This window comes from Epinephelus fuscoguttatus, linkage group LG18 (assembly GCF_011397635.1).
Source record: "Epinephelus fuscoguttatus linkage group LG18, E.fuscoguttatus.final_Chr_v1".
NCBI classification, from domain to species: domain Eukaryota; kingdom Metazoa; phylum Chordata; class Actinopteri; order Perciformes; family Serranidae; genus Epinephelus; species Epinephelus fuscoguttatus.
In genome coordinates this window covers 18,872,102-18,887,664 of record NC_064769.1, presented here as the reverse complement: position 1 = coordinate 18,887,664, position 15,563 = coordinate 18,872,102, and the positions used below count along the sequence as shown (strand labels likewise).

At 44.0% G+C, this 15,563-nt stretch overlaps 1 protein-coding gene across 3 annotated transcripts in view; it reads right to left on the bottom strand.

Moving 5' to 3' along the window:
* Positions 1-15,563, bottom strand: part of unc5cb (unc-5 netrin receptor Cb) — a 148,274-nt gene that overhangs the window by 64,015 nt on the left and 68,696 nt on the right. For all 3 annotated transcript variants that reach the window (XM_049603744.1, XM_049603745.1, XM_049603747.1), the window contains exon 2: positions 3,559-3,789. In XM_049603744.1, the coding sequence (XP_049459701.1) occupies positions 3,559-3,789 (231 nt within the window). The remainder of the gene's footprint in view (positions 1-3,558; positions 3,790-15,563) is intronic.

Sequence of the window (15,563 nt, the reverse complement as noted above, 5' to 3'; positions counted from 1 at the left end):
AGTTTCTATCGGTGCTCCTTTTCTGTCAATCTGGGGAAATCAGAGAGCAATGGAGTGGGCTGAGAGAGGCTACACACATCCACTGGGCTCTCGTGGTGTTGTGTGTGTGGGGCGCGAGGGCATAAATGAATGAATATCAGTGCAGTAAATAGCCTGTGGATATAGCTGTGTGGAGTGGGTGTGTGTGTGATGTGTGGGTTGTTTTCCATGTTGATGCTTTTAGCACAAAACCTTGTGACACAAAGGCTAAGAGCCGCTGATACCTTCACCTTCTTCTTTGTCATAATCATAACTATGAAACACATCCTCAGATCTGTGTATTCTTCCTAAAGTACAGTAGGTCAAAATGAAAGGATTTCTAGGTTGGGATTCAGGTTGTTTTTCCAATACTCCTTTTGTATTTGTGCTGGCTACAACACTGCTTTTGTATCTGCTTTTGTATCTTGTACCTGCGCTCGCAACAATACTGTGTTTTTCATATAGTTCGGCAAAACAGCACTTGAGAGGTATTTTCCATGAAACACCTCAGATACAACATGCAAGAGAATGCTTACCAACCCTTGAAGTGTATGTAAGTGTGTGCTTACGTGCCTAAACATTCAAATGTAAGTGAAGGAGCAGCTGTTGGTGTGTCTGTGTGTGAGGATGCAGACGTGTGTGTGGCAAAACAGTGGGATGAAAAGGGTAAATGCGATGTGATTGGTACCTGTGGGCGACAGAAAGAACTCAATTTCCAATACAGCAGCTGAATGTAGCCAATCAGTGCTGGGCTGTTGTGTGTAATGGCTCTGGTGCCTTCGGGGGCTGAATTCTGTTGAAAACAACCCTGCTGGAGCTTCACTACCTTTACTTCCTCTAGATGCTGACAAACATGTACATAAGCGCACACACTACAGTTGTGGTGCTAATATGCCAAAAGAAGGGAAAGATGTTCTCACTGAGATGCTCTAAGTCAAGCCTTTCTCTGCTCATAAGATGCCACTCGATGATCAAAGAATCTTGCTTGAAAGATTGATAAGCAGATAAGCATTGTGTGTTCTGCAAATATTTTTGTAAGCATTTGTGTATGTGTGCTTCAAATAGCCCCACCTCCTACAAAAAATTATTACGCTACTAATTTGCCAACCCAATCACCAGAGTTGGCATTGTACATTTCTTCAGACAATGGATATGTTACATTTGTATGTTTCATATGTAGCAGATATGTTGAAACTCTGCATGTCATTACACTGCAATTTTCAGTGTAATGTTGTGACCACACTTTGGTTAATGTGTGGTCAGAGATGTGGACTTGAATCACATGACTTGGATTCGAGTCAGACTTGAGTCACCAATTTGATGAACTTTGACTCAACAAAAATAAAAAAGACTTGTAACACGACTTGGACTTTAACATTACAGACTTGTGACTTCACTTGGATTTGAGCCTTTTGACTTGAAAATACCCGATACCTTAACCTGGAAATCCAGATGCCCCGTCCCTAGCAAATTTGAATTTGCATTGCACGGGAATCTGGCCCCGATGAGAAGAGCCCACTGAATCGCCAATTGGACCAATCAGATCAGTCTATCTGACAGAGGCGGGCTCTGGGCGGGCGTAACATGATGGAGCAGGACGTTTTTGCTGTTTTGCCGACGGGATATGGCAAAAGCATAACGCCAGGGCCACACTGCCCACGGAAGCGCAGCGCACCGAAATTCTCGCGCGCGCCGGAGCACCTCCGTTCACATCAGACGCGCATTTCTCCACGCCGTCGACAAGCGATTCTGCTCCCAGCTCTTGTTTTTCACTGCCTGGCTTGTCAGATTCGCTCGCGGCTCGCGCAGAAAATAGAGCAGACGCCAAACTGATCGCTGCAAATCGTGAGCCTGCCGTGGAGCTTCCCGGCGCGGCCAGTGTGGACGACGCAGTCGGTTAACATGGCCGCCGAAAGGAAACTGCCTTCTCTTCTCGGCGCTTCGAGGCTCTTCGCGGCGCTTCCGTGGGCGGTGTGGCCCTAGCGTAATATATCAGTTAGCCCCACTGGTTGACAAACAAATGGGGCTTAGTGCAGTGAATATGTCACCTTGTTTTTTGCCCTGATTGGCCATCGTGCTATCCAATTGCGTGCGGCGGCATTTGAAATGCCTCAGTTAGTGCCGCCCCTTGGGTAGGAAGGGTGTGTCAGTGAGGGCCAGACTCAAAACCTTTCTAGATTTGAGTCTGGATTTCCATGCTACCGATACCTTTCCCCAAGCCCAATGTACGTATAAAAAAGTGTGCTACAATTCATTTAATTTCCTTTCAGTTCCTAAATCAACTTGCATCATTGCTTTTAATGCAAGTCAACACATATTTCTCAAGATCCACTTTGCTTTAACCAATCTGATGGCATCCAATCAAGCAGCAAGAGAGAACCGTGAAGAACTAACTTTACGTTAAAGAGCGACATTTGGAAAAACAAAAAACTACACAGTGGTCAGCAAGAAACAGTTTGCAGTATGCAGTGCAGGTTGAAATTTAGACGGTAATGCCACAACTTCTGACGAACTTCTTGTAACAAATAACTACAAATTTTAAAAAGCCTTCATGATTTTGGTTAATCTAATTTATCATTGCATTGTTATTAAAATGGCATTACATGTGTTGAGGAGCACATTATGACTTATTTAGGACTCAAAAGTTCTTGGGACTTGAGTGCAAAGACTTGAAACTTAATTGTGACCTACAAAAAAATGACTTGGTCCCACCTCTGTGTTTAGGCACAGACACCACTTAGTTTAGGTTAGGAAAACATCATGTTTTGGCTTAAAATACCTGGTTCAGTTGCCACTAACACAGCTGGAAATGTGTCATTAAATACTCAGTTTAAAAATACAGTTTTGTTGCAACACACACAGCTGTCATTAAAATATCCGCTTCTGTTGTTTGTTCGTGTTGAACAGTGGTCTGCTGCTGACTGCTGCTTGGCAGCCATTTCATCTGAGTGTCATGTCATTCACCATCCTCTCCTCCTCCAGAAAGTCATATAAGTGTAATCTGAACCACATCATTTTAGAAGTGTCCGTGATACATATGATCCACACGAATGTAACATATCCGTTCTGGTGACTGGGCTTTTATTGCTACCTGAATGATGACATCTGGCGACATTTTTTGTCAGTTCAGGAAGTGTGATCTGCTAATGTTGCACAGGAGTCATAGGGTGAAGGGAAGGGTGAATGTTTGGGCACGCAAAGCAATGCATGTATCCTGTCTAATGCCTCAAGGAAACATTGAGTTCTTCCAGATTTTTACCCCCAAATGATATTTCACTAATCCCTAACCAACTGCTTTGAGTTTCTAAAACATAAGCATTAAAAATTGATTATATTTTAGTCGACAGTATTGGATTTTGTAGGAAATCAAATACATTACATACATTTGAGATAAATCCTTCTTCGTTATATTGATTAAAAAAACATCTTTACTGCATAATGGCATTTGCAAATTCAAACGTGTGCATGTGAATCTGACTTAGTAGACAGTTGATTTAGATGCACAGATGAATGTGTATGTAACTGATCTGTTTTACTGACCAGAGTTCTCGTCAACCCGCTCCTCCACAGTGTGCTCCTTCTGATGAACCCACTCGCTGTTGCACTTGAAGTAGATCTGGGTGGCGGGCGTGGCCTTGCAGTACAGGTTGACCGGCTTGTTCTTGACTATGTAGGCCTCCTCCGGTTCCATCAAAAACACAGGCAGCGGCTCGGGCGGGTCTGAGGGGAAGGTTTCCGGCAAATCACCGAGACCAATGAAGTCATCCTCAACTGTGAAGAGAGAGATGGCGGCAGGGAAAGAGGAAGAGATGAAAGGAAAGATGAAGAGAAGGAGAAGTTGAGAACAGAGGCAGAGAGATCCAGAAAGAGAAAGAAAGGATGGGTTGGGAGAGAAAAGAAAGCAGACAAGAGACAGTGGGACAGTGTATTATAACCGCAGTCTTTGCATGGGATTATCCATTTGCACAGCACACAGTGAAATCCCTATCATTTGATATTTTGGAATGTTTACACAAGTGTATTTCAGAGCGCAGGAAATTCTGGGATTCCTCTCAGGCAATAAGGCTGCATGGATTTACAGAAATCGGGCCTTGCTTGGTCTAACCACAAGCAGCTACTGCTGAGAAACGACAGAGAGGCAGAGCCAATAATGAGAAGCAGAGTTCAGAGGTTGACTCTGAGGAACTGAAGTTATAAGCTGATCTCTCTCTGTCTTCCATTTTCTCTCCCTCTCTTTCTCTTTGCTTTTGTCTCTCTCTCTCTCTCTCACACACACACACACACACACACACACACACACACACACACACACTAGCTCACAGACACATGAACACATGCACACACACATGCAGCAGATCTAATGACCTCAGGCTTTTGGCCCAGTTTGTGCCATTCCTCGGATACTTCTGCAGTAGACAGATACGCTTCCCTGTAATTACAACTCCCTTTCATCTCCCTGTCTTAAATCACATACACACAACTGTGTGTGTGCGCGCGCTCCCTCACTCACACACAAACGTGAACAAAACGCTCACAGTGCCACAAACATCGCAAGCACACAAATATATGGGCATACACGCCCACAAGCAAGCACGGCTAACTTTCTAACTCTTTGAAGAGAGGAGGATGAAGCCTATTCGCCACCCCATTTGTCACCTCCAGAACTGTTCTATTCTTACCATCGAACCGGTAGACATCAATTATTCACAAGTGTGAAAGAAAGAAGGCACAGTAATAGAGACAGAGATACAGTGGGAAACAGAAGGTGAGTGAGGCAGGGAGGGAGAACGGAGAGAGACGGTGAGAGTAACTCAGCCAGACAGACATAGATTGAGACATCGAAATGGAGTTGGGCAGACGGACAGAAACATAGCACAGGAGAACAGAAACAGGAAGGCAGACTGTTCGGATAACAAAAGAGTTTATCAGCCCATCAGTAATTCTTCCATGTCCTTCTATCTACCCGCCTCCCTGTCCTGTGTGGACACGCTGGAGCCTTGTTGTCTGACAGAGGTTGCCTCCTGGATGCTTCGGGAGCACTAAATAATGTCTCGGCTGAGCAGATATCTCCCCACGATGTCTCTCTAATGTTATCTCTCCCTCCATACCTGCCACAGATTGAAGTTGATTGCTAGGAAATGAAAGGGCAGGGGGAGCCAATCAGAAAATGACCAAAGCCATCCTCACCACGAGGGAGGAGGGTTTGTCCGTGTGCTGTTATGAAAGTGTTTGTGTATGTTTGTGTATGCCGACGATGTCGAGCTAAAAACAACCGGTTTTGTTGTTTGTTGGTTTCAAACAGTGGTCTGCAGATTGGCAGCCGTGTCCACCCTCCTCCTCCTCCTCCTCCTCCTCCCGATGACAAAGTCAGCACATACACATGTAATCAGAACTACGTCACTGGAAGGAGTCAAAGACATCTCAAAGAAATCCTCTTGTTGGAGACTGAGGTAGCATTTTACCCACTGGAAACTTTGATAAACTATTTTCATTATAAAAATTGAAAAGCATCTGTTATGCAATGAAATTAAAAATACCAAAATACAACTAATCACGTCCCCTACAATGGTAGACCAATGCCAACACACCCTCCTCATCTTGGGGCACACCAGGCCAACAGTCGGCCGTCGGTCAATGTCGGACTGTCGCTGAGTCTCTGTTGCCCTAGTTTTTGTGACATGTCCTGCACCACTGGCACTAGGCATCACTAGCCGGCCCTTGCCAGCTGTTCTTTGGCTGATTCAGCATGTTGAATCAGGGTCGGAGATGGGTGAGTCCATTGGTGTATGAAATTACACTGATTGGCAGCACAGCTCAGTGCACAACAAGAGAAACAGAAGTCAAGAGGGCCTGACATCTAAGAAAACTTATATTAGGTAAGATAATTTTCTTAGCCATTGAGCCCTTTGGCAGAAATGGTCCGTTATGTTTGTGTTTGTGTAATTATCCTTTGTGCTTTCAACATCAGGTTTTGTTGCTGATGTGCTAACTTTCTAGCTAGCATTTGAGTTCATCCTGTCGGTCTTCCTGTTTTCCTTTTGTAAAGTCAAATACAGACTACCACTGCCTGCTGGGATGGAGAGTTATTTCATCTCATGGAGGAGCAGAATGTACATGCTAGTGGGCTGTAGTCTGTAGTCTTTGCGATATGTTCAAACGCAACTATCTGTCCGAGACACAGGCAACTTGGGGTGATGCAAATGTCCGCCTCGGTCGCCACTAGTTCTTTGATGTCTCTTTGGTGTGTCAAGGTCTTCATACACAACTCGCTGTCCATTGCTGTTGTAGCTGACTGGGAACCAACAGGCAGGTCTCCCACCATTTCATTTACCCTCACCATAGTGTGGCTGACTTGCATGCCAATCCGCTTGCTAACAGCGTATGGCTAAAAGTTTCCAGGCAGAACTCATGCTTGTGAACTTTGGTTCCAGCTTTGGTGCACCAATCTCCACACCGCATATTGTGCGTGTGGCTGCACAACCGGACCGTGACCCCTGGACCATGACGGTTTGGTTAAAACACACAAACTGTTATAGCCCTATTGTTGAGCTTTCCACCGTTTATGTCTTTATGAAGGTTATGACTCTTTAATGTATGTCTATTTCAGTAGACCTTAGCTTAGTCTGTTCTTTTCTGCTCCGCAGTCCACAGTCCACCCACATCCTCAGCCAGGGGACCCTGACCCAGAAACAGGCAAAGAGAGCCAAGGAAACTCATTAAAGATTGTGTTAGCCTTCTTTCACCCTCCATTCCCATTATCTCTCCATCTCCCTCTCCCTCCTGGCTCCCTTGCTCTGTCGAACTGTGAGGCAGAGAGATCTGAAACAGCCATGAAAGCGTCGCTCCCTTACACACAGAGAGACGCGCGCCTCACATGCTCGCACACACATACACCCGCGCAGGCATTAATGCGCACAGAGGCACACACACAAACTCGCTCACAGATATTCGAATTCATCAACTTCCTCAGTGCAAGAAATAATAAATTCAAGTGAATGGAACTAGCCCTCCAGTGAAAAATCAGCCCAGAAATGAAAAAAGACACCACGTGACAAAATGAAAGACCCTGACTCCTTCCAATCACCCCCCCCCCCCCCAAAAAAACCCAACACCCAGCATCCCAGCACCTCCCTCCTCACTCCCTGGTGAACAGAATACTGAGAGCAACAAGAAGCTCAAAGAGAAACATTACTTTTTTTTTCTGGCTCCCCCTCCTACTGTCTCCATTCATATGCAATGAGAAGACAACTCATGATAAAATAGTTTAGAGGTTTCAGCATCTCCATGTTCAAGATGATGCAATCTTTGTGGATACAAGCAGCTATGGTGTGTATATTCACAAACCTAATACTCAACAAGTGCAGAACATATTACCATACTTGTACAGATAAAATATGAAATGCAAGATACTTCCCCCTACCTTTTTAGTGCCATATCCCTTTAATAGGAACATTAATATGGCATGCCTCCACTGTTTGATATGCAATATGGATTTTTCCGAGCATTTGTAATTCTGTGGCTTGATTTTAATCAGAAAATTTGCCTCCATATTGAGTGTTTAAAATTTAATGAAATATGTCCTCGCAGCACTTTTATTCAAATTGTATTTTGCTCTGTAATTGGGGTGAGTTTTCCTAATTCATATTGTAAGTCTTATTAGTGAATATTTTAAGACTCAAATTGAATATTAGTTGAATTTTATATCAGTCCCACATCCCAACTACAAAAAGTTTGGAAGATAAATGAGCTGCAAATTGCCCTCAAAAATAAAGTTAATGTATGAATGAAATTTGCCTTTTTACACTGACAATGAATTCATCAGGTAGAGGGCAAAACGGTTTGGAGAAATAAAAAAAAATTAAAGAAGGATATGAATTAATCAAATTAATCCAAGCGTAGCAAGTGGGAGTGATGGGAGGTATGAGAGGGTCTTGGCAGTCAGCCCCTCTTTGGCTGTGGGAGTAGCAATATTAAGGGATGATTACATTTTGGACACGAGCGAATCAAAGTCAGACCTTAACACTGGCACAGCTACATATCAAAGCACAGTGTCAGAGATAAGACACAAATCGAGCTCAAAGAGAAAAAAAGAGACACATCTTGAGCTAAAAAAGAATATCTGTGTTACATAAATACACAAACTGTTGCGATGAGAAGAGTGCAACACCCACACCAAACACACGTCACAAGCACACAGAAATTCACATCAAATGTATGAGGTTAGAGTTTACACCCTGTTGCACTTTGGGCTATTCGTTAAACGGTAAACACCTCGCCAAGACCCACACGACCTGTCCAATTAGCCGAACTCCAAGTTTCCTACAGTGTGCTCCTTAATTTTTTCTACAAGTTTGCATTGACAGTACTTTCCTTTAACGTTGTCCGGGTGACCATCGTCTCACTGAATCTTGGACACAACAGGGGTTTAATGAGTAGCTTACATCAATAGTCTACATTAGAAATGAACACCGGCTGGCTTTAAAAAGAATCATCCAGCAAATGCAGTTCAAGTATACCTTAAAATGAGCCACAGCAGTATCTCCTGAATCATTATTACTCCTCACCACTGCAATCAGTACACCACTATTACTGGACCATCGATACTGTAGTCACATTAATGAGGTCTATTGTGCTGAGAACAGTGGAAACTGATGACGGAGCGTCCACAAAGCATTAAGCACTGAGTCCATGTCCAGGCCGCGTCCTGGCCGTCATCTGCTCCTTCATCGTCTCTTCACAAATACACTTCAGACCAAAAATGCTGGTCATTTTACATGTTGTTGACGTCATGTGTCAACGGGAGGCCAAAGTCGATTTTCCGTGAAAGATGTTTTGGAAATGTGCCAACTCGAGACCTAGAAAGATTTCTGTAGATTTCTCTAGAGTGGGCAAAAAATAGCATTTCAAGGCAGAGCACAACCAAGATTATTGTGCAGTGATTCACCAACAGTGTGAGTCCATCTGTGCTGTTACACTGGAGACAGGGTCCCCCATCCAAATCATCCAAATCAGTCAATAACTATAAACGAATACAGACAGAGACAAATAGAGACAGTTAGGCTGAGTTCACATTACAGGGCTTAATGCTCAATACTGATTATCCAACCAGATCCGACCTTCCTGTCTGGACTGTTGCCATTCATGTTTGAAGTGTGTGATATCTGACATCAGTGTGAACTGATCTCTGCCCTGAAACTCCTCACATGCAACCAGTAACGCCACACACGTGCATTGAAACAACAGCAAAAAACGTCACATTTGCAAAACAGGCATTTGGGGAAAAAATGAATGACACAGCGATCTCCCGGATGACTGCCATAGTAGGAACGTCTGATGACATCATTCTGCATAATAATTAGCCATATGCTTCTGATTGAGAGAGTGTGTAGAGTAGTAGGGAATTTGTTTTCGAGTTAATGGGCTGTCGTACAAATGGGCTTTCGGTCCACTGGCTCTATAAGCAACTACTGCTGGTAGTTCTGAGGTAACCGAGGTGCGGGTGCAGCTGGGAGGGGAGTCAGGAGTGGTGGGGCCCCAATGTAGAGGGTTTCTCAGAGGAGCTGTTCTCCGAAACCTCAGGATGTACATGTATGGGCGGACTAGGAGACAACGGGCTCCTTGGCACAGATATGCAACGGGCCTCACCACCTCTCCTACACAGGAGCAAGACAGACTGACTGTGGTGGTGTTGCGTCTCTTTGTAATCGGTATGCATTTTTCTTTATGTTTTGTGTCGCTTTGTGGTTGTTTTTGTAGCCGTTTGATTCTCTTTGAGGCCATTTTATGTCTTTTTTGGTTGCTTTGTGTTGCTTTGCTGTCGTTTTGTGTCTCTTTGTGGTTGTTTTACCTGTTTTTGTAGTTTCTCTGCAGTTCCTTTGCATCATTTTGAGGTCATTTTGAGTCGCTTCCTGGTTGGTACAAGTTACTTTTAGTGACATTGTGCATGTGAAGGCCAGGGGGCTCTCCAACACTTTGGGCCCTAGGGCTTGTGCCCAGCAGACCCGTTCAGTAATCCATCCATGTGTCCAGGACTACAATCCAATATCTCTGTTGCCACCTCACGACAATGCTGTCACGGCATGTAGGCAAGCTGTCCCCGTCAAAAAGCGACTGACAGTCAGGCTCTACTGGCTGGCAACTGCGGTAGCCTAGCGCAGCAGCCTTCTTTAGTTTCAGTGGAACGCTCTGACACTGCATGGCGAGCGACCTGCTCCTGCGCAGTGAAGTATGACGTGAAAAAACCATGGATGTATGGAAAAAACACCAAAGAATTCTGGTATTTCTCACAGCAGTCACATGGACAGTGATCGGATATGTGTGATTTACAGTAGGACTACAGATGAAAGTGGCCAAGATCTGATTAGAAACCACCAATCTGTGTTACATGAGAGCAAAAAACAGATTTGAGCCACATTTGCTTGCAATGTGAACGTAGCCTTAGATATGATATTGACACACAAAGAAATGCATTCCCACAGATACAGATTATACACCACGCACTCCATGTATGCTCTATATACCATATATACTGTACTATAGTAAATCTAGCACCTGTTTTCCTGTACTGTACGCCTACGCTGAATATTTGTAAGACTGTATTTCTCATGCTATATATTGTATGTGAGAGTCTGTGATAACAGCTTTTGAATGCCAGGCTCTGACACCACGGCGCAAGATAAGCTCTCTCTATTCTATCTGTACTCGCGTAGATTTATTGTCCCAAGGAAAGCGCTGTATCAGTGGGGCCAATGTTTCCCTTCAATCAGGGGAGAGTCAAGCATGAACGAGGATGAACACTGGCATAAATCTTCTCCCTCTTCATTCCTGCTTTATTCCTATTTATCGTCCTCACCCTCCTTACTGTCCCCTCTTGCCTTCTCCCTCTTCACTTTTCTTTCCACTCACCCTCCTCATCACTCTTGTATACATTCCCGCTCCAGATAGAGAGAAAGATCGGTAAGTGGCCGGCCAGATAGGCAGACAACGGGGAGTTTTACTAGCCAATGTTTTGCTATGCTGCAATGGGGAAGGACAAGAGGTGGTTTGCAGCTGAGTGGTCAAGCAGAATAATAAACCACTCAGCTGTCATGTCAATTGAAGCAGGATAAATAGACTGTCAATCAGATCTACCTATAAATGTGCTTTGAGCACACCTACCCATTATATTGAGTGAACATAAATCAATGGTAACGACCTCTTCTGGTCAATACTTGTTAGTATTGGACCCATACATCCCAGAGGCTTTAATCAATATGTATGGCTGTTGTTTTAAAAGCAGAATCCTTTAGAAGCTTCATGAGAAACAGGCAAAGTGGGCCTAGGCTTACATCCACTCTAATGTCTCTTTCCAGCCAAGTGCTTTATATACACTAATGTGTCTACACACATTGTCTGCAGGGCCCCATCTAACGCTTGGCTGCAGCAGGTATTTATTGATTACTGTTCGGGGCCAGTGACCCCTCCCTCGCCCTGTCCTATCTGAGCCTCTCTGCTGGGGCATGCTAAGCACACTCATATTTCATCTCAGGGGAATCCTGCCATCACACAACCTAGCAGGGGAGGAGAAGTTAAGAAAAAAACAAGCTGACAGTCCTTAAAGTTAAAAGTCAGGTGGCTCCGACATTAACCTCCCAATCAGTTCACAGCTCATAGTCATTCCATCCTGGGGCGGAATCACAATGACCTGGAGAGAGCCCTCACACACTAAAGCCGCCAAATAAACTGGATGAATAATTCAATCAGGGCATTATAGAACAGTCCAATTCATTGGTCTTATCTTTACCAGAGTATGTGATGTAATTGGAAAAATGAATCTGGACAAATTGATTTAGCCTACTGCGGTAAAGTGCAAACACACTGCTGAAAAGAAAGCAGTCGTGGTGCGGAGGAGTGGGCCTGGAGATAAGCATTTTAAATCTATCTACTAAGAAATGGACATTCACATTATAAACGCTACCCCGTGTTTTCCCTTCTCCCTTTATCCGTCTCCTGTGGTGACCTTAGGTTATTAAAAAGTCAGAGAGGAGAGGAGAATCTCATATAAAAACAACATAAAGTAAAACCAGTCATTAAGTTAATCAGTTTCACAGCACAGCACAATTTCTCTGCTGCTGTCTTTGTGCAGCCAGTCATGTCTTTCACTGGGGGTGTTTACATGTTCTCTCTGGTCCTTATCCCTGACCTTCACTTGGTCCTCTCTGGCTGCACTCTGGCAGGAGGCAGCTGGCGGTTGCCAGGGTCATGCTAGGCCTTGGCCACTGTCTGTCCAGTCACATCACAGCGCCAGGACAGGCAAGGTCAAAACATCATGATAATTAAGGCTCATTTTTTAAATAATTTTCACCCCCAAAATACATCAAAATTATGAAATTTTACACCACCCACACACAAACATTTCTCCAGGTAGCAAAAATAGAGAAAAATGGGGAGAGAATGCGCCAATGTAAAGGATTTATAAATGAAAAGCGACATTTTTAAAATCAGATTTTGTATTATAGATTTATTTGAATCACATTTTTACCTATTAACTGGTTTTCAGAATAAACACAGACCAGCCTGCATTTATTTAATTAAAAGAAAATAATGAGTCCTATTCGTATAAATTGGATAACCAGAAATGAGCAGACACTTTCATCACTCTATAACTAACAGAAGAGAACTCTGTAAAGAGGCTGAGATGACTCATGGGTGGATGACATGGGTGATCTTTGTAAAATAGCAGCAAAGTGGGATTGACATCAACACTGTTTGTTCAACTGCTTAAAATGTCCAGGAGTGAAGACGATGTGTGAAGATGGTGAAGGTCTTTCATCTAAGAGGAGCAAAGGTCACATTGCTTTGATGCACAAGCAATTATCGCTAGCAATTATAATGCATTTCGCTGGTTCTTTAAGTCTTCTTATATATCATATCTATGGTATCATCTCCTTAAAGTGGCTATTAATTTAAAGCTTTTTAATGCATGACTTAGTAAGGTCTTTTTCTATTTATTCCCTTTTTGGGATGTTGTTATTTTATCGCTCTTATTCACAATCTCTGTTTTCCTGCCGCTTGTCTAAATGTTTTTCTGCTCACTCTCCAGCAGTTATGGTTTTTCAACCTTCTCTCTGCACTGTATATTACCCCCCCATCCCCCACCCCCACCCCTCCCCATTTGCTCCCTCCTGGATGAAAAGCCATTTTGGTGGTTGATTGGAGAATGATGCTGCTACTTAGAGAGTCACTCCATCAGCACCGAGGGAGGAGAGGAGAGCGCAAGGAGAGAGAGAAAAGCTCAAGAGGAGTAGTGGCTCCCTGGGGCGCTGTAGCTGTGATGGGTGAGCTGTCAAACGCCCCATTGTCCAAATTACCCAGCAAGCACCATGTCACCACCCGGGACTAATTTACGGTGGAGTACGGTGCAGCGCAGACATCCCTCTTTGAGTCGAGTCCGCGGGAGAGACAAGCAAGGGAAAGGGGTGCAAGGAAGGAGCAGGGGGTCCGACCTAACACCTTCCAAAGAGGTAGAACAGGGCATCAAACACAGATGATCCCGATTCAAACCCCAATTAACTTCATGCAGGTTTTGTGTTTGCTGTCTTTATGCTTCAAGGCCTCAATGACAGGTGTCAATATGAATATGTGTCATGCCCCTGTGCCTCCCCGCCCACCCACTGCTTGCCAAACACACACATCCAGTGATGCACAAACACTTTAATACAGTTTTAAGGCAGCCATTGCATACAGAAGCCTCTTGCTTCACTTCACTTGCAGTCATAACGACTGGTCCTTTTAGCAAAAACTGGCATGCCCATTCACTTGTCACACGTCAAACCCCTGGATGCCCAAAGCCAGACAGGGCCATCACCCTACCCCATACCGACCGGCGAGCTGTGGAGTGGAGCGGGTCTTGTCAGAGGAGACGTGTCGCACTCTCTGACCCCTCACTGTGCCCAATGGCTTGATGCGATGCCTCTACTTTGGCTAATTGGCCCAGAGCAGCGGGCAGCCCCGTTCTGCCACCAGTGAAAGGCCAAAAGATCAGAATGCAAAACATACAAACAGAAAGACGACACGAGGAACACGGGACCAATCTGAGCTCACCATAAGCTCCATCACTATTACACAAACAGAATAAACTCCAGACAGTAATTGTGAATGTAAAGAGGTGTTCAAAACTGTTCCAATCATATCTGACAGGATATGTCAATACTTTAAACTTGACATCATCCTGTAACAGAAGGCCCAAAAAAGACACTGCCTGACACTTAATCTATGTCTGGTGTACAGCTGCACATACGTGTCATACTATAATGTCTGATTTGAACCAATGATGAAAATGACAACGAAATATATTCAAAGAGACAGCTGGAAAAATCTCTCACCAGTCATTGCGCCATTCACCAACCCTGCAGGCACTCTGCAAACTGGAGGAGGGCTAAACATTGCAGAAAATTAGCGATAACTAATTCATTTTCTGTGTCAAATTACAACCCTCAAGCTCATCAGCCTTACTCACACAAGGCTGCAGAGGTGTGAAGTACAGTTTACATTTTTTTTCTCAAGGTCATTTAATTGGTATTTAAAGTCATACAACTGCAATAAATCATAGATGCAGTTGTAAAAACATGATACACTACCCTCTGTATGCCTCTGATCCTACAAAACCCATCCCTATTGTACAGTCTAGTAATCATATTGAACTGATGATGTCATAAACAGTTACATGCATATATAAACAAATTCCATGATGAAATAAAGAGGATAAGACACATAAATTTTTTTTGAAAAAAAATTAGGGGTGCCCTGGTAGACAAGGGCGCAGGTTTCGTGGAGCGGGCGTCAAACAATGGTGCGTTTGTTTTGTACTCGGAGGTCGGAAATTCCCAGTTCTCAGTTGGAAAAGTTTAAAGTCGAACACACCCTGAGATCGGATCTCCAGCTCAGAAACTCGGAGCAACTGCATCAACCCCGACTTATCAATTCAAGATGGCTGTCGGTCACATACATAGTGAGTAAACACTCTGCTAAAGTACTGTTTATAGCAATTTTATCTTATTTGTTTTACATTAGGTCAGCCATACCCATAGTACTGTTCAATCTTTATCCATGGGCATGTTGCTACGCTGTCTGTATGTGCAAAATACCACATAGAACGTTGTTATCAACTGATATTGCTAACAGTGGCTACAGCTAGCCCAACGGTAGAACGGTAACGTCCATGTTTTTTTCCGACGCGTCCACCATTGTCAACTAGAATGCAAAAACTGTTGTCAACACAAAACGAGTGCACCACAAAACAGGGGGTCAAACCCTTTTCTAGTATCTGCATCAATCTATGGTGTAAATGTCTTAAATTTTGAATGAAAGCAGGGGACAATGCACATGTTCAAAATACCGAGAGGGACGTGCCCCCTGTGTCCCACCTTAAATCTACACCTATGCTGGAAGCTCAGTGGGTTGAGCACGTATCATTAGTACTAAGCCCTCACCGCAGTGGCCCAGCCCGGACCCTTTACAAGATGTCATCCCCTCCCTCTCCCTCGCCTTTCCTGTGTCTTTCTCTC